At 40.8% G+C, this 19575-nt stretch overlaps 1 protein-coding gene across 2 annotated transcripts; it reads left to right on the top strand.

The window, feature by feature from the left end:
• The first annotated feature begins 831 nt into the window (after nt 1-831).
• ZNF483 (zinc finger protein 483) lies at nt 832-18385 on the top strand. Of its 2 annotated transcripts, none has more exons than XM_060014335.1 (6): nt 832-872; nt 2528-2728; nt 3533-3621; nt 5489-5615; nt 5989-6084; nt 9524-18385. In XM_060014335.1, exons 3-6 carry the CDS (start codon nt 3535-3537, stop codon nt 11092-11094), a joined length of 1881 nt encoding a protein of 626 aa, XP_059870318.1. In that variant the 5' UTR covers nt 832-872; nt 2528-2728; nt 3533-3534; the 3' UTR covers nt 11095-18385. The 2 variants fall into 2 exon arrangements, with proteins under 2 accessions (XP_059870318.1, XP_059870317.1); XM_060014334.1 differs by having other exon boundaries at nt 2528-3062.
• Nucleotides 18386-19575: the final 1190 nt, after the last annotated feature.

Below are 19575 nucleotides of genomic sequence, written 5' to 3'. Positions count from 1 at the left end.
ACAGAGCTTCACTGAGAAGATATGAAAGGATGGGAACGTGAGCCATACAGGATACCTAGGCAGGCAGCAAGTCAGCCATACGTGCCAGGCAGGTTGGAGGGAGAGGGAGAGCGAGGAGGCCATTGTGACTAGAGCAGGGAAATGGGGGTAGAGGTCAGGAAGGTTATGAGTGGCCAGATTCCATCGGCCTTGTAGCCCACTGTAAAAGTTAGAATTTCTACCTTCGGTGAAATGGGAAGGCTTTAGCGGGTTTTCAGTAGAGGAAGTCCATAATGTGTTTTTCGTTTTTTAATCATCTTTCTGGCTGCAACGTGAAGAGACAAGAGAAGAAAAGTGAAATCAAGAAGCTATTGCAATAATCCAGGCGAGACACGATGGTGGTTTGAACCATTATGGTGGCAGGTGTGTAAGCCATAAAATTAATATTTGTTTAATTCAAGTTGCGGCATTAATTATGGCTTGCAGTGAATGCATCACTAATATGCTTCTGCGGTGGGTTTTTGCAGCCTGGATTTCGGAGAAGGGTAAGGAAGAGGGGAGGAACGGTTTGAGGTTACCAAGGTAACAGAACATCATAGATCTGAAAACCTGAGACGGCTCTAGGCCATTAGGCCTCTGGCGCAGCAATAATTCCGCAGCTGAGACCACCAGCGCTTCCCAAAGACCATGCGCAACAGGCCGGGCTGGGAGCCTATGGAAAGCACGGGACTTTCGCAAAGCGGGACAGGCGCATCCCGGGAATCGTAGTTCTGCGCCCCTGCGCAGGCGCAGTGAGCCCCCCGCCGGTGGGGCTTGCGCGCGCAGCTCCTGCAGGACCAGTTTCTAGAAGCTTGTTGCAGTGGCGTGGGTCATGGCTGCGGGTCCTGACGCAGGTAGTGGTAGCCCCGGGCCCTTAGTTTGGGGGCTGCGGCCAGGTCGCCGGCTCCGAGGGCGCACCTTGGGCAGGGTGGGGGCCGAGGGCAGTCTCGCTGTGCACACCCAGCGGCGCAGCTTCTGCGGGAGGTGGGCGCGCTCCTGGATGGAGCGTTCTTCCATCGCTTCCCTGCGCCCATGGTCTTGCAACTTCGCTACTTTGGTATTTTGGGCGGGAAAATTCATTATGTGAGCATGGGGTAGGGGACTGTCCCGTGTATTACGGGTTGTTAAGCAGCCTTTATGGCTCCACTCATTAGGTACCCGTAGCATCCCTCCTCCTTAGTCGTGATAGCCAAAATGTCTTCAGACATTGCCAAACGTCCCCTGCGGGGCAAATTCCCCCCCGCACCCCCGTAGTTTGAGAACTTCTTTCTGCCTGCGTCACATTTTCGCAGAGCCTTTATTGTAAGCTCCCTGGAGATCGTGACAGGTGCCTTTCTTAGCCACTGCAGAGTCTCAGGTGTCCAGCGCGGTGCCAGGTACGTGGTGGGCGCCTAATATTTGGCGGAGGAGTAAATGACGTCATGCATACTGTGTGGCGGCCTTTGTGCTCGGAGGTGGGTAATTATTGGTATGATAGTTGCAGTTGGAGGACAGTGTCCTCACTTGCTGGAGTGAAGCACATCTCAGACTGTATTGTCATTTCTTGGGTGCTCTGTGAGGGTGGGGGCCCTGTCTGACCGTCCATGCCTGTCTCCTTTGTGTCCCGCTCTCAGGTCATTGTATATGGTCAGTTATTTGTGGAATGAGAAAATGCGTGCAACACAGGCTCTGTGTAGAAGAGTACTTGGGCATCAGAGAAAGCCTCATACAAGAGGTGACAGTGGAAAGGAGTCAAATTTTAATGAGTAAGCTTGGTAGGAGAGGAAAAGAAGGCAGCATTCCAAGTAGAGGGAATGGCTGTAGTGCAAAGGTGGAAGGAGTTAAGAGTTTCTGGAAATGGAGAGATACCTTCTTACGGCTGCAGTGTCCATCAGGGGCAGCTAGAGCTGGAGGTGAGGTCATCAGGGCAGGGTTTCTAGACCACCACTTGTAGCTTCAGTGTTTGAATTTTATCTTGAGGCAGTTGGGGAGTGATAGGACCATATCTTGCATATTAGAAGGAATCCTTAGGCTTTGGGGTGAGACTGAATTGAAGAAGGCTGTACTTAGGTAGTTTCAGTAGGAGAGAATGGAGAGGTTCTTTTGAAATAAAGCCACCAGAACTTGGTTATTGATTTTGTGAGAACTTTGAGAGTCAAATATGAAGTCAGGTTTCTCAGTTGAGCAGCTGGTGGGAAATTGTGTGGCCATTCATTGAGAGAGGGCAGGAGTGGAATAGGTTTGGATCCTCTTGTAGCAGTGAGCCTTTTCTGATATGTTTTGCTGATGAGGAATATTTAGTCTGAAGAAACTGTTTTCTTGGATGGTACCTTTAATTACCCTCAAGTAACTTCTCAGCTTTTCACCTACAGAGAAAATTATTCTTTTAATACAGTAGGGCGGTTCTAGGCCTCTGAGAATGTGTTTGTGTGTGTGTGTTTGTGTGTGTGTATCAGAACCAAACTAAGAACAGTGTTTTTTAGGAGTCACAATTTGTTTCATTTATTTCATAACTTATATTTCTTGACAGTTTCTGCAAGACCATAAAGTGGATCCTTGGAACACTTGATATTTTGCTGGAGAGTGCCTTTTGGTGGCCTGTGTTGACACTCAAAGTCTAAAGGGGACTGAATTCCTCCTGGTGATACACATTGCAAGCTGGAGTAGCCTGAACGAGATGACAGCCATCTCCCCAGATCCTCACACTTTGGTCTCAAGTGAACAAAACAAGGTGCTAAGAATGGAGACCCCTGGGGATCAAGAAGCTCTCCTAAGAGGAGACACTGCTGACCCAGAGTTTTTCAGACAGAGGTTCAGGTGGTTTTGTTACTCCGAAGAGGCTGGACCCAGAAAAGCCCTGAATCAACTGTGGGAGCTCTGCACTCAGTGGCTGAGACCAGACATCCACACGAAACAACAGATTCTCGAGCTTTTGGTGTTTGAGCAATTCTTGACCGTTTTGCCAGGGGAGATTAAGATTTGGGTCAGGTCACAACATCCTGAGAGTAGCGAGGAAGTGGTGACACTAGTGGAGGAGTTGACCCAAGTGCTTGAAGAAAAGGAAGGTGAGATTAATAGATGGAGGGAGGAAGTGGGAGAGATCTCCTCAAGATATGAAACTAAACTTCCTAAAAGAGCACTTTCATTTAATAAGTGATTCTTGCTCAAGCCACTGTGCAAGGACTATGAAGAAAACACATTACTACATAAAACAGATGTGTTATTTCATCTTAATATACCTTATAAATATTTCAAAGATTATTATGAAAACTAAATACATTAAAACAGTGGGTATATGGAATGAATGAAATCAGATTTTGTGAGCTTATAAATTGAAAGGATATTTTATGAGGTGGGGGGGAAGCTTGGATTTTAATAGGAAACTGTATCTTTGGCTGTCCTCTGTGTCTTCAAAGCGTAGGGAAAACTTTTTTTCTGTTTTTTCTGACCTTTTCCTCCAGAGTAACATATATAATAATTTCTGGTCTGAGGAGCTCATTTAAAAGGTTGGACTGTTTTTTCCCCCCCTTCCTAGATATGATCTCTCAAGATTCTGTTATTTCCCAAGAGGAGAACCCTGAAGAAGATAAAACAGTTTCTGTTCCTCCAAATACTGAGTCCCAGGTAAGCTTCCTTTCACTGGTTTTCATTCATTCATTTTTTTTTAACTGGAAAGTTTCATTCTTTTTAAGTTAATTTGTTAATTGAGGTCTGATTGACTTACAACATTGTATTAGTTTCAGGTGTACGACGTAATGATTCGATATTTGTATATATCGTGAAATAACCACCACAGTAAGTCTAGTTAACATACATCACCATATATGGTTACAGGTTTTCATTCTTAAGTAGATACTCACTGAGTTCCTCCTGGCTGGTATAAAGATGCTAGAATAATTAAGACAGTCTCCTTTTCCTCACAGTCTTCACGTTCTTAGAGCTCATTCTTCATATGCTATTTTACTTCAGTTACCAGAATTGATCATGTCTGACTCTAATAAAAACAAAAATATTTATTAAAATTCAACAGTTATTCCTGATAAAATTGGTCAGGTGGAAATAGAATTATACTTCCTGAACACGATAAGAAAATTCTCCACGTGGATAATGTTGGAAAATTAAAAGCAGTCCTCACAATAAAAAGTAAGAAGATAAGGATGTCTTACCTTACTGCTATTAATGAGTATTTTCTGAGTATTCTAGCCAATACAGTGCTAGAAGAAGGAAATGAGGTAAGTACAGATATGAAAGAAGCAAGTGTATATTACTTACAGATAATGTACTCTTTTTGGAAAACCTCAGAGAATCAACCGAACATGTACTGAAACTCATACAATAGCTGAGAAAAGTAGCTGGTTACAAATCAGTAAGTTTCCTGTATACCAATAATTATCAGTCAGGAAAAAAATTCTTATTCACAATGGTAAATAATAGTGCTCTGGTAGGCTGATAATGGCCCCCTGAAATATGTCCACTTCCTAATCCCTGGAACCTGAGAATGTTACTTTATTTGGAAGAAAGGTCTTTGCAGATGTGATAAAATAGGGATTTGAAATGAGGAAATAACTCTGGATTATATGGGTGGGCCCTAAATGCCATCACAAGTGTACTTAGAGAGAGCTTGAACACAGGAACAGGAGAAAGGGACATGGCGATTGGAGTGATAAGGCCGCAAACCAAGGAACACCACGGAATGCTGACAGCCAAGGAAGCTGGAAGAGGCAAGGAATGGATTCTCCCTCAGAGCCTCTGAAGGGCGTGCAGTTCCCGCAACACCTGGATTTCAGACTTCTGGCCTCCAGAATTTGGGAGGATAAATTTCTGTTGTCTTAAGCCACCAGAGTTGTGGTAATTTGTTATAGGAACCACAGGAAGCTTCTCCAAGTGGTAATAGTCACTCTGCTGTACTGCCTCTCAAAATGTCATGCTGTAGAGGATGCTATGGAAAGTGTGTTTTAATGATTAATTGTGCTCATTTGTAATTTGGAGTAATTGTAAGTGTGAGTTTGTCATTGAACACAGATCCTTGTTTGATTGTGATAGAAAATAATTGATATTTAGAGCCAGCTAGAAATTACAGTTTAGAATATAGTCACTGATGTTACTCTTACATGTTTAATTATTGCTTGTAGAGCTTACATTAATTCTGCAGATTCTGGGTTTGGGAATGTAATTTGTATCGTTCATTTAATATTTTCTGTTAATCCTAGAAATCAGTGTGTTAGGGTGAATTTGATCAGTGTTAGACATTCCAGAGAATCCTTGTACAGCATTTCACACCAGGAACTAAATGGCAAAGGCAGGGATTGTTTCATAATCTTGTTTTGTGTCACTTGTAATAGATGTATACAGCCACCTTGAAGTTTGCTTTGGAATTCTCAAAAACTTGAATACCATCAAAACTAGTACTTTATATCCTAACTACTTCTCTGAATTCTTAGGATCTGTTTGGGAATAACCCAATGCAAAAAGGCTGTCTTTGGTGTTCTAGGAATCCATGACACTCAAGGATGTAGCTGTGACCTTTTCCAGAGGAGAGTGGAGGGCACTGGAGCCTTCTCAGAAGGAGATATATAAGGAAGTGCTGCTGGAGAACTATAGGAACCTAGAATTTCTGGGTAAAGACATCTTCTCATAATCTAGCATCTAAGCTGGGTATCTTTTTGTCCATTCTTATTGAAAGATAAGTGCTATTAACTGTTTTGGCTGGGCTTACAGGGGTGATGTGACTAATCCTAAAAATGGGTCCTAAAAATGTACTTTTCTACAATGTTTTCTCCAAGAAAGAGTCTTTGCTTCATTGAGCTGAAAATGTTGAGCATCATTTTGCTGTTGCCAAGGCCATACCTTCCCCGATGTTCCCCTCAAATGCCAGTATTGAAGTCTCTTTGGCAGCATCTTTTCTTCCCTGGAGAACCAGAAGCTGTGAATGTTGGAATGTCTTTGTTCTAGGCAAAAACAGCCATTTTCTATTCTTTTCTCTATGAGCAGGCTTTCCAGTTTCCAAGTTAGATTTGGTTTCCCAGCTAAAGTGGGCTGGACTACCACGGCTGCTGCAAAAACAAGCCTCAAGAGGCTCCAGACCAGGTGAGTTGGTGAAAAGTGGAGGAGGAAATTGAAGTAGTTGCTTTACCAAACCATTTGGAGGAATTTTGGAAATGTTGGGTGGGCTAGGTGCTAACATAGAAAGATGATTAGAATATCCACCTTGCCTTCCTGGAATGTTCATTTTAACAGGGGAGACTGTTAGTTTGGGTCCTCGAGAAGCAGGTGCCCAGATACAATTAGCCAGGTCAGAGACTTACTGGGGAGAATTCCAGGGAAGGAAAGCAGGGAGGGGACTGGAAGAGGCTGGGATTGCTGTTCAGAGCATGATGCAGGTCTGACACCTGTGACGAGAGAGGGAAGGAGGGAAGGCTGGGTAGGACGAGTCTTAGAATGAAGTGCAGGTTGAGGAAGTCTTGGCAAAGCCAAAAAAGAATCTTCCCGCCAAGAGTTACCTATCACAGTCGTATGCCTCACGGAAATGGGCCTAGTATCCCTGCCATACTTGTCATTGACTGGGAGCACCCATGGGAAAGTGGCCTTGGTGTGATGCTGTGGTGGTCATTGAGCAGCAGCGGGGGGCTGTTGGGTAAGCACCCCAGAGGAGGAGTTCTTGAGAGGCACGTTCCCATGGATGCCATAGATGCAGACATCAGAACTAAACATGTTGGTAATGGGATGTATGTCATAACGATGGCATGTGTAAGGAGCGGTGGGAAGATACAGGAGCAAGGGCTTAATTAACAATTGAATTGAGTCTTGGAGAAGAAATAGTTCATTCAATGGACAGCATGTATAGTATAATCAATTTGTTAAAAGGAAAAAAATGTACACATACATGTATATGTTTAAATGTATAGATACATATGGGATTTACTGTCTGGAGAACATTCATGTTAACCCTGGTTATCATTGAGGGATTACATTTTTTCTTTATTCTTCTCTTCCTTACACTTTAATAATAAACATATTAAGTTTGTATTTTTAAAAATTAAAATAAACTATTACTTATATATCAATACCTTGGTTTAAGGAAAAAACCAATAATTTACTTTGCTCTATTCCATGTTATTAACCATTTATTTTAGTCAACCTATTGGCTGTTTCCAGCATAGTTACACAAATAAAGGACGGCAGTTGTCTTTTTATGTTTAAGTACATTGGGGAGAGTTATTTTGAAAATGGATTCTAAAAATGTTTTGAGTAAAAGCTAGCAGCATTGGTATAAATACTGCCTCTCCCCACAAGATGCTTATGTAAAAGAAGCATCATTTAGATGTACAACTTATTTAAAAAGTCATTTACAACGGAATGGAGAAAAAGGTTTTGACAAAGCCAGAATCAAGGGCTATGATTTATAAAAAGCTCGTGCAAATCAGTAATGAACACTGAGTATGTTAGAAAAATGATCAAAGAACTTCAGCAGATAGCAAACCAAAATAACTGACAAAAATAAAATTTAAATAGCTGTTAACATGAAAAAAGTGTTCCAAATCACTGGTCAACAATGTAATTTACATTTAAGGAACAGTACTATTTATTATGAATCAAATTTGCAAAGGTTTAGAGAAAAAGCATTTGACCATAGATGAGTAGTCAGGTACTTATCATCATGTATTATGTAGTGATAGAATTTTTCTACCCTTTGGTTCAGTGATTCCACTTTTATGACTCAGTTCTGAGGAAATATTAATCATTTGATAAACATGCCATAAGGAAATAACTAGTAATATATTGATATGAGGGATTATTATGTGATTAAAATCGTGAAGAATCAACCAATGAGATGGGAACGGGTTATGAATAAAAAAAAGTAACCCTACATATTATACATAGATATTCTATTCTACAATGTACAGAAAAATTTCCAGAAGAAAAAACACAGAATTTTTAATAATGGTTAACTTCTGGGTAATAGGATTTCATGTCTTATTTTATTTCTTTATTTTTTGAAAAGCACTCATTAGCATTTAATGAACCTCCCTCCATGTAGCTTCAGGCTGCCAGGACAGTGGCCTCCCCCCGCCCCCGCCCCCCCCCCCCCGCTCCCTGCTAATCTTCTTAGCTCTTCTGCTGAAGAATTTGGCCTTCAGAATGACAGGCTGCTTTAGGAGCTCTCTTTTCCCCAGAACTTTGTAGTAGCCCGATTGCTCCACATTAGTGATAGGAGCAGCTCCAGTCTTGTTTTTGGCAGCATTTAGCGTATCTGCTCACTGACCAAGGTCCACAGTTTATCCAAGTTGACATTGGGGCAGAAGCTCTAGTTCCTTGCTAAGTGGTAATGCCTCGTACCAACTTTCCCAGAGTAACCCTGGGTGATATTTGTTGAAATTGACCCTGTGGTGACATGTGTCACCAGCATTACCCTGGACTCCCAGATGCTTCTGGTGTTTGCTGATGCGGTCATGACTGTGGCTCATGTGGCCCCCTAAGCTTCCAGGTCTTTCTTAGTCTGGATGGAATGTTGGTGACTGTCAAGTCTTGAGAGCCATCCAGGGTTTCGTATTTTATAGTTATCTGGTTAAAAAAACGGTCTTATGAAAGTGACACTAGAATCTCATAACTAAGAGCCAGGATGAATGATGTGGTTAATAAAGGAATTCAGGGTTCTGAGAGGAGCACAGATCTCAAGAGGGTGGTGTTGGAGATTGTGGGACTCGTACCCTAGGCCCTATCAGATTTCTGTGTTTGTGATAGTGAAGGTGCACAGGGATTGAATTCTAGGCAGTATGAAGTATTAAGATGCGGTCGTGTAGTAGGGACACTAAATGGATGCCTGGTTAGAGTATTCATAAAGTTGGTAGGGCCAGATTGTTGTAACCTTTGAAAGTCTAGCATAGGTGTTGTTGAATATCTGTGATGTGATTAACATTGTCTATAAACTTAGTGCTATTTGGCTGCTTTGAGGAGAGGCAGTATGGTATAAGGGTCAAAAGTGTGGGCTTTGGTGTCAGACTGGGTTAAAAATCTGGCTCTACCACTTATAGTACATGTGACCTTGGGAAAGCTGCTTACACTCTTTCTGCCTAGTTGTCACATCCATAAAACAGGGATAATAATAGGACCTACTTCATAGAGTTATTGTGAAAGTAAAGTGAAATACAAGTAAAGTGTTTGGTATGGGACCTGGCATTTGGTAACTATTCAGTAAATGATTACACTATCATTATTATTTGGAAGGAGAATAGATTGAATGGTAAGAGGAATAAGTTTGAACCTATTACAGAAATTTGAAATGAGGGCGAGAACTTGCATCTCTAACTATAAAGCACAAACCTTTCATCTTCCTCAGTATTTTTCCTAAGCTCTAAGTTTCCCCAGTTCCCTCATGTCACTTTTCCCTTCCCTGTTTTATGAGACTCTGAGAATTATCCACGCCCTGTTCCTTACAGTCTCTACTGTCTCTATTCCTATTTTAGTCCCAAATGCAGCAGCGTCCTTTATTGCAAACAGGAAATATTCTATTTGTTATTTCTTTTAGAGTGTGAACTTAGCGGTGAATTGAAGGAATCTGGCGGAAATCAAGATGTTCTTATGGAAGAATCGACTTTAGATAAAATAATAGAAAGGTATCTAATGAGTGGTGATTGTGACTTGACAGGAGAATCCTGGAAACATTATGGCAGACTAGAGGAGTGTCGTAGTGATAGGGAACATTCACAAGTAGCAATCACACAAAAGAAAACTCATGGGAGAGGCAATAAGGGTGAGGAATTTGACTCAGAAAAGAGCCCTTTTGGAAATAACTTCAAACCACCTTCAGACCTAATTAAACATCTCAGAGTCTACTTAAGGAAGAAATCTCGGAGGTATAACGAAGGCAAGAAACCCTTCAGTTTTCATTCAGACCTTGTCCCAAACCGCAAGGAACACAGTGGAGAAAAACCACGAAAATGTAATGAAGGCAGGAAAGCCTTAAGTCACTCTTCATCTCTGACTGAACATCAGAAACATCAGAAAATCCATTTGGGGGAAAAGTCCCAGAAGTGCAGTAACTGTGGGGTAGCCTTTACTCAAAACTCATCCCTTAGTAAGAGAAAAAACTCCTCTGCATGCGAAAAATGTTGGAAAGATTTAGGTCAAGATGCAGCCGTAGATAAAGACGAGGGAACTGAGACTGGAGAAAAAACCCATAAATGCAGCAAATGTGGAAAAGCCTTTGGCTATAGCGCCTCACTGACCAAACATAGGAGAATTCACACTGGGGAGAAACCCTATATGTGCAATGAGTGTGGAAAAGCCTTCAGTGACAGCTCATCACTCACACCACACCACCGAACCCACAGTGGAGAAAAGCCCTTTAAGTGTGATGATTGTGGAAAATCTTTCACCCTGAGTGCCCACCTCATTAAACATCAGAGAGTTCACACTGGAGAGAAACCCTATAAATGTAAAGAATGTGGGAGGCCCTTCAGTGACAGTTCATCTCTTATTCAGCATCAGCGAATTCATACTGGAGAAAAACCCTACACGTGTAACAACTGTGGAAAATCCTTCAGTCATAGCTCATCCCTTTCCAAACATCAGAGAATTCATACCGGAGAGAAACCCTATAAGTGTGGTGAGTGCGGGAAAGCCTTCAGACAGAATTCTTGCCTTACCCGACATCAGAGGATTCATACTGGAGAAAAGCCGTATTTGTGTAATGATTGTGGGATGACTTTTAGCCATTTTACGTCTGTGATTTATCATCAGAGACTTCATTCAGGAGAAAAACCTTACAAGTGTACCCAGTGTGAGAAAGCCTTCCCTACCCATTCGCTTCTTAGCCGTCATCAGAGAATTCATACGGGCGTAAAGCCTTATAAATGTAAGGACTGTGGGAAATCCTTCAGTCAGAGTTCATCTCTTAACGAACATCATCGAATTCATACTGGAGAGAAACCCTATGAATGTAACTACTGTGGAGCAACCTTTAGTCGAAGCTCAATCCTTGTAGAACACCTGAAAATTCATACCGGAAGGAGAGAATACGAATGCAACGAATGCGAGAAGACGTTCAAAAGTAATTCTGGCCTCATCAGGCATCGGGGATTTCATTCTGCAGAGTAATTCTTGGAAATATAGTAAGGTGGGGGGTGGGATTTAGTCACAGTTGTCCCTTATCAAAAATCTGGGGTGTAAACTACCACAACATTGATTACTAGGAAATTTAGTCACAATTGTCCCTTATTAAAAACCGGGGGTGTAAACTACCACAGCATTGGTTAGTAGGAAATTTAGTCACATTAGTCCCTCATTAAAAACCTGGGGTGTAAACTGGTGCAGCATTGATTAGTAGCTGCAACTTTGATGGGTTGGCAGCTAGGAAAAAGATACTTTTTGTAATTCACTCCTCTTTGCAAGGATGTCACCTTTCAGTAGATAGTGATTCGGGTTGGTTAAGTCACATGAAAAGAGAAGAAAGTAGTATGAGATGGGAAATTCTGAAAAGCCAAATGTGAATTTAAAAAGCAGGAGAGGGGTGCACAGGGCCCATCTTACTAACCTCTTCAGATTTTCTTCTCTCCTAGCTTCCAATTTCACTACCATGTAGTTTTATAGAAAGAGGACCTGACTGTAGTCAGGTAATCTGGGTTCTGTCCCAGTTTGCTGACCGACTTCCTGTATAACCTTGGAGAAATCATTTGACCTTTCTGAATTTTAGTTTCTTTACTGGTAAAGTGAAGGGGTGGGACTAATGATTTCTGAGGTTTCTTTCTTTGGTACTTCTTGTACCTTCTGAAGCTGTGGGAATTAAACATTTTTGATTCTTTGGCATTTTCAAGTTTCCCTAGTAGAAAATAACTCATTTAAGCTACTGAACTTCTGGCTTAGTGACAACACAGTATGCTTTTTGAATACTTGATGCCAGAATTGCTTAAATGCTGTGCACAGGAACAAGTCAATAGAGCTCAAACAAGTTTGCCTTCAGGGAATGTTTTGATTGGACAAAGCACCCCAACCTGTTTTTCCTCTAGACTTTGGCCGTGGGAATTGGGAATCTCTGTGGCATGCTCCTGGGCTGTCTCAGCCATGAGAGTAACAGTCCTAGAAAATAGGTGAGGGGTTGGGGGGGGTAAACGGGTACTGAAAACAGCTATTTTGGATGAATTGTCTTTTGCAAAATAGAATTCTATTTTTTAAAAAGTTTGCCTATGCTAAGTACAGCTTCTTGTAATCTAAGTGCAAACATTCTGTATGGCAAAGGTCACAAGCTAAGATTGGGCCCTTTTACATGTTTTAGTTGGCTTGTATGGTAAGGTGGTTGTGTGTGTGTGTGTATGTGTGTAATTAGTTGTCATCATTTAAAAATTAGGAAATTTCATACCCACCCAAAAAGAGTCTTGTTTTGAAAAATTATAAGGGCTGACAGTACTGGGCCCATATTTCAGTGGGGGCAGTCAGCTGGTTTTGGGTGTCAGCTTTTTTCAGGTAGCAGCTGCTACCATTAGATGGGGAATCTATTCTCGTACTTGCAAAGTTATCTCATTTATGTAGCTTGACTTGCCCACCATAGGAAACTGACATTATGATCCCCTACCATCTGGAGAATACATATCCTAAAATCTAAAGGGACTCCACTGATAGTAAAATTCAAGAAAATAATGTAGAAATGATACAGAATAAATTTTCAGTTAAGTTTTCTGTTATGAAATTAGACCTCACAGGAATAGACTATACAGATGTTAGTGGGTTGTGTCTTATGAATGTCGGTGGAGTCTGAATAATAATTTCTAACTGTGAAAAAGGAACTGAAAACCCTGGGTCAGTTAGGGTTGGGTCTCAGGTCATAGGGTTCTAGAGGAGCCCCACTGACTCAGCAGTGGTGCAAAGTTCCTAAAGTTGAAATTTGAGGCAGCTCTTATAGAAAGAGAACGAAACGGGTAAACTTTCGGCTTCTGGAAGTGAAGAGATGCTTAATGCTCATCTGAGATTCAGCAATATTTGCTGTGATTTAATGGGTTTAGTTCGCAATGCTACTTCTGGATGATGTTTTTGGCTTCTTCCTTGTGCACCACCCCACAGTAGTTCAGGTGTTGCTGTGGGATAAATTAGTCTAGTTATTGCTAAGTGGACCAGCCGGAGACATTCTAGTCATGAAAGGAATATGCCTTATCAGAATTATTCACCCTGGCTTAGGTTTTTTCCTGAAAGGATAGAAACCTTGGTATTTTTTCTGGAAAGATATAATCTATAGAGAGAATTAAATACGTAAAAATCTTGAGAAGAGGCTTGTTCCAGGATGTTTACTTGTTACATACTCCAGCATTCACAAGAGGAAGTTTTATATAAATACCAGTTGGGAATCTGGAACATAACCCCCCCCCCCTTTTTCTTTACTGTGTTATTGAGGTATAAATTATACATTGTAAAAGTCATTAAAATGTATAATTCAGTGAGTTTTAGCCAACTCACTGAATTGTACAGTTGGCGCCACAATCTGATTTTAGAATATTTTATCATCTTGATAAGATCCCTCACACCCATTTAGAGTAATCCCATCCCCGCCCTGATCCTAGGCAACCATTAATCAGTCTACTCTGTCTCCTTACGGTTGCTATTTCTGGACATTTTATTTAAATGTAAACATATGTGGTTGTCTTCAGTTTTTCATTAACTTGTTTCTGAGTTCATCCGTGTGGTTTTCTGAATTCATCTGTGAGGTAGCATATTGGTACTTTAATCCTTTTTATTGTCAAATATTATCTGATTGTATGGATGTGCCATATTTTGTCCATTCACCAGTTGAAGGACATTTGGGTTGTTTCCATTTTCTGGCTGTGAAAAATAATGCTGCTTTGAACATTAGCGTGCAAGTCTTTGTGTGGACATAATGTTCTCATTTTTCTTAGATGCCTGAGTGGAGTTGCTGGGTTATATGGTGAATTTTAGTTCAACTTTTTAAGACGTTGCCAAGTTGTTTTCCAAAGTGACTATGTCATTTTACATTCTGAACTTGAGTGTATGAGGGTTCCTGATGAAATTACATCCTCACCAACCCTCGTTATTGTTTGTATTTTTTATTATAGCTAACCTAGTGATTGAAGTGGTATCTCTTTGTGGTTAATGATATTGAGAATCTTTTCATGTGTTCTTTAGCTATTGATGTACCTCCTTTGGTGAAATGTGTTGTCCACACGTTATTTTTATTATTAACTTGCAGTTCTTTTTATTCTACCTATAAGTCCTTTATCCAGTATGAACTTTCTAAATACCATGGACTAGCCACAGAAGACAACCTCAAATCCTGCTGTACAATATTCATCAAAAGTTTGGTTTCAGTAACTGCTTACATAAAATTGCCTAAAGGATATTTAGCCTGGCCTATTATCTAAATATTTAAATTCATTTTTGGGGTTATATCAGACCATCAAAAGGTTTTATACTTCTTTGGATTCCTTATAAAATTGCTTTTATTAACCTGTTTTACTTTAAGCTCTTTATCTATGACACATTTTACTTGAAAATGAAGAACTTGCATTTAAAAATGTTTCCACTTAATGAGTTTCTATTGAAGAAGTTTCTTTTCGGTCTCAGGACAAGACAAGGCTTCTCCTGTGAGTTAATTCACTTTTATTTACTTATTTTAGAGTTCATTTTAAAATTTATTTTTTATTTATTTTTGGCTGCATTGGGTCTTTGTTGCTGCGTGTGGGCTTTCTCTAGTTGTGGCGAGCAGGGGCTACTCTTCTTTGTAGTGCACGGGCTTCTCATTGTGGTGGCTTCTCTTGCTGCAGAGCACGGGCTCTAGGCACACGGGCTTCAGTAGTTGTGGCTTGCAGGCTCTAGAGCACAGGCTCAGTAGTTGTATCGCACGGGCTTAGTTGCTCTGCAGCATGTGGGATCTTCCCGGACCAGGGCTCGAACCTGTGTCCCCTGCGTTGACGGGTGGATTCTTAACCACTCTGCCACCAGGGAAGTCCCTAGAGTTCTTTTTTAATGTGGTAGAATATACATAACATAAAATTGACCATTTTAATTCTTTTTGGGTGTACACTTCAGTAGCATTAAGTACATTCACGTTGTGCAATCATTCCCACTATTCATCTCCAGAACTTTTTTTTTGGCCACACCACGTGGCATGCGGGATCTTAGTTCCCTGAGCAGGGATCGAACCCATGGCCCCTGCAGTGGAAGAATGGAGTCTTAACCACTGGACCGCCAGGGAAGTCCCTCCAGAACTTTTCCATCATCCCTAATTGAAACTTAGTCGTTAACCATTAACTCCCCATTCTCTCCTCCCCCAAGCCCCTGGTAACCACTGTTTGACTTTTTTTTCATTTGTCTATGATTTTGACTATTTTAGGCACTTCGTATAAATGGAATCATTCAGTACTTGTCCTTTTGTGTCTGGCTTGTTTGCCTTAGCATGGTGTTTTTAAGGTTCATGTTGTATCGTGTCAGAATTTCATTTTTTTTCATTATTTTAACGCTGAGTAATATTCTGTTGTAAGTATATATCACATGATTTGTGCATTCATTTTTCAATGGGCGTTTAGGTTATTGCCATCATTTTGGCTCTTGTTAATAACACTGCTATGAACAGTGGTGTGCAAATACTGTTTGAGTCCCCGTGTTCAGTTCTTTGAGATACATACCTAGAAGTGGAATTGCTGGATGCCCTCAAGGTTCATCCATGTCATGGCGTACAACAGGATTTCCTTCTTTTTTAAGGATGAATAATATTCTGTTGTATGTAGATACCACATTTTCTTTATCCATTCATCCATCAATACACATTTAGGTTGCTTCTATCTTGCCTATTGTGAAAAATGCTGCAGTGAACATGGGTTTGCAAATATATCTTCGAGATCTATTTCCAGTCTTCTATGTATATACTCAGAAGCGAGATTGCTGAATCATGATAATTCTATTTTTAATTTTGTAAGGAACTTCCATGCTATTTTCTACTGCAGCTGCACCCATTTCACATTCCTACCAGCAGTGCTCAAAGGGTTCCGGTTTCTCCACATCCTTGCAACTCTTAACTATTTTCTGTGTTTTGATAGTGGCCATCCTAACGGGTTTGAGATAATATCTTGTGGTTTTGCTTTGCATTCCCCTGATGATTAGTGATGTTGAACATTTTTTCATATACTCATTAGACATTTCTATGCCTTCTCTAGAGACATGTCTGTTCAAGTCTTTTGTCTCTTCTTTTAATGAAAAATTACATTTCTTATTCCATTCCTTTTCACTGCTTTGATTTTCTTTGCTATGTAGAAGTTTTTGTGTTTGATGTAGTCCTATTTGCCTTTTTTTGCTTTGTTTTGCTTGTGTTTTTGGTGTCAGACAAGAAATCATTGCCAGATCCTATGTCATGAAGTTTTCCTCCTATATTTTTTTTCAGGAGTTTTATCGCTTCAGGTCTTAATATTTAGGTCTTTAATCCATTTTGAGTTAATTGTTGTGTGTGGTATAAGGGTCCATCTTCATTCTTTTGTCTGTGGGCGTCAAGTTTTCCACGCACCGTTTGTTGAGGAGATTATCCTTTCCACATTGTGTAGTCTTTGTACCCTTGTTGAAAATCATTTGGCCATATGCACTGGTGTGTTTCTGGGTTCTCTGTTCCATTGGTCTGTATGTCTTTATGCCAGTACCATGCTGTTTTAATTACTGTAGCTTTGTAGTATGTTTTGAAATCAGGACATGTGAGGCCTCCAGCGTTTTTCTTCTTTCTTGAGATTGTTTTGGCTATTTGGGGTCCTTTAAGATTCCATATGAGTTTGGGGATGGTTGCTTGTGTTTCTGCGAAAGACCACTTGGGGTAGTATAAATATTTTAACAATATTAAGTTTTCAAGTCAGTAAACATGGGATGTCTTTCCATTCATTTGTGTCAACTTTTCTTTCAGCAGTGTTTTGTAGTTTCCAGTGTACAAGTTTTTTATTTCTTTGGTTAAGTTTATTCCTAAGTAATTTATTCTTTTTGATGATAGTGTAAATAGAATTGTTTTCTTAATTTCCTTTCTGGATCATTCACTGTTAGGGTTTAGAAATGCAACTGATTTTTGAATTTTGATTTTATATTGTGTAACTTTGCTGTATTTGCTTATTAGTTCAACAGTTTTTTTTGTGTGTGTGTATGTGTGTGTGTAATGTTTAGGGTTTTCAACACATAAGATCATGTCATCTGTGAAAAGAGATAATATTACTTCTTTCTTCCTAAGCTGGATGGCTTTTAATTCATTATCTTGTGTGATTGCTCTGGCTAGGACCCAAGTACTGTGTTGAATAGAAGTGACTAAAGTGGGTATCCTTGTCTTATTCTTGATATTGGAGGAAAAGGTTTCAGTTTTTCACTGTTGAGTATGATGTTAGCTGTGATCTTTTCATTAATGAACTTTATTATGATAAACAGATTTGCTAGATATAGAATCCTCAACCAACAGTTTTTTTTCTTTATGCACTTTGAATAAATCAACCCACAGACTTCTGGTCTCCAAGGTCTCTGAGAAGAAATAAGATAGTTTCATTGAGAATCCCTTCTATATGATGAGTTACTTCCTCTTGTTGCTTTCAAGGTTCTTTGTCTTTGGATTTTGAAAATTTGATTATAGTTTGTCTAGATTTGTGTATCTTTGTGTTTACAGGCATACCTTGGATATATTGTGGGTTTACTTCCAGACCGCTGCAGTAAAACAAATGTTGCCTAAATTGGGTCACACAAATTTTTTGGTTTCCCAGTGCGTATAAAAGTTATGTTCAGGGCTTCCCTGGTGGCACAGTGGTTGAGAGTCCGCCTTCCGATGCAGGGGACATGGGTTCGTGCCCCAGTCCGGGAAGATCCCACATGCCGCGTAGCGGCTGCGCCCGTGAGCCATGGCCGCTGAGCCTGCGCATCCGGAGCCTGTTGCTCCACAATGGGAGAGGCCACAACAGTGAGAGGCCCGCATACCACAAAAAAAGAAAAGTTATGTTCACACTCTACTGTAATCTGTTAATTGTGCAATACCATTATGTCTAAAAAACCGATGTGCATACCTTAATTAAAAAATAGTTTATTGCTAGAAAAAATGCATCTGAGCCTTCAGCAAGTCACAGTCCTTTTGCTGGTGGAGGGTCTTGCCTCATTGATGGCTGCTGACTGATCAGGGTGGTGGTTGCTGAGTTGGGGTGGCTGGGGCAATTTCTTAAAATGAGACAACATTGAAGTTTGCTGTATTGGTTGACTCTTCTTTTCATGAACAATTTCTCAGTAGCTCTCAGTGCTGTTTGATAACATTTTACTCACACCAGAACCTCTTTCAAAATTGGAGGGACTTCCCTGTTGGCGCAGAGGTTAAGAATCGGCCTGCCAAGGCAGGGGATGCGGGTTCGAGCCCTGGTCCGGGAGGATCCCACATGCCACAGAGCAACTAAGCCCGTGTGCCACAACTACTGAGCCCGCTCGGCTAGAGTCCGTGCTCCACAACAAGGGAAGCCACTGCAATGAGAAGCCTGCACACCGCAACGAAGAGTAGCCCCTGCTTGCCGCAACTAGAGAAAGCCCGTGCACAGCAACAAAGACTCAACACAGCCCATAATAAATAAATAATAAAAAAATTTGGAATCAGTTCTTTCAAACCCTGCTGCTGCTTTAGCCAAGTAAGTTTATGTATGTAATATTCTAAATCCTTTGTTGTCATTTCAGCGTTCTTCACCAGGAGTAGATTCCATCTCAAGAAACCACTTTTTTTGCTCATCCATAAGAAGCATTCCTCATTCCTTAAAAATTTTATTATGAAATTGCAGCAATTGAGTCATATCTTTAAGCTCCACTTGTAATTCTAGTTCTCTTGCTATTTCCACCACACCTGCAGTTACTTCCTCCACTCAAGTCTCAAACCCCTCAAAGTCACCCATGAGGGTTGAAATCAGCTTCTTCCAAACTCTTGTTCACGTTGGTATTTTGACCTTGTCCCATGAATCACGAATGTTCTTAGTGGCGTCTAGAATGGTGAATCCTTTCCAGAAGGTTTCAATTCACTGTACCCGGATCCATCAGAAGCACCCATCTCCATCAAGTCATCTTTTCATTCTGTTAGCTCTTAAGTTTCTCCAGGATCCTGTTTTGAAACCCTTCACCCCCCCACTTTTTTGCCATATCCACAATCTCTTTAATCATTTCCTTGGTTGGCTCTGTTGTAAGTTCCATGGAGTCATGCACATCTGGACACAGTTTTCTCCGGCAGGAATTTATTGTTTCAGGCTTGATGGCTTTCTTGGCTTTTTCTTTTAACAACGATGGTGTCTTTAATGATGTAATCCTTTCAGACTGTAATGATGTCCTCTCTAAGTTCTCTTCCATAGCACTGACAGTCCTTTCCGTAGAGTACCATGTGGAATGAGCCTTAAAGGTCCTATGACCCCCTGCTGCAGGGGCTGAATTAGAGATGTTATGTTGGGGACAAGTAGATCACTTTGACTCCTTCATTGTTGAACTCATGGGGTTCTGGGTGGCCAGGGGCATTGTCCAATATCAAAAGGACTTTAAAAGGCGGCCCCTTGTTGGCAGGTTACTTCTGACTTCAGGGACAAAGCACTGATGGAACCAGTGCAGAAAGTGTTC

This window comes from Delphinus delphis, chromosome 6 (genome assembly GCF_949987515.2).
Source record: "Delphinus delphis chromosome 6, mDelDel1.2, whole genome shotgun sequence".
In the NCBI taxonomy this organism is placed as follows: domain Eukaryota; kingdom Metazoa; phylum Chordata; class Mammalia; order Artiodactyla; family Delphinidae; genus Delphinus; species Delphinus delphis.
This window is presented reverse-complemented; position numbering and strand designations above follow the sequence as displayed.

Excerpts from the sequence above, each read along its gene's own strand:
- ZNF483 (XM_060014334.1), top strand. The coding sequence starts at position 2,675 with ATGACAGCCATCTCCCCAGATCCTCACACTTTGGTCTCAAGTGAACAA. Across the intron at positions 3,063-3,532 it reads AGTGCTTGAAGAAAAGGAAG|ATATGATCTCTCAAGATTCT; the intron begins GTGAGATTAATA and ends CCCCCTTCCTAG. Across the intron at positions 6,085-9,523 it reads CTCAAGAGGCTCCAGACCAG|AGTGTGAACTTAGCGGTGAA; the intron begins GTGAGTTGGTGA and ends TATTTCTTTTAG.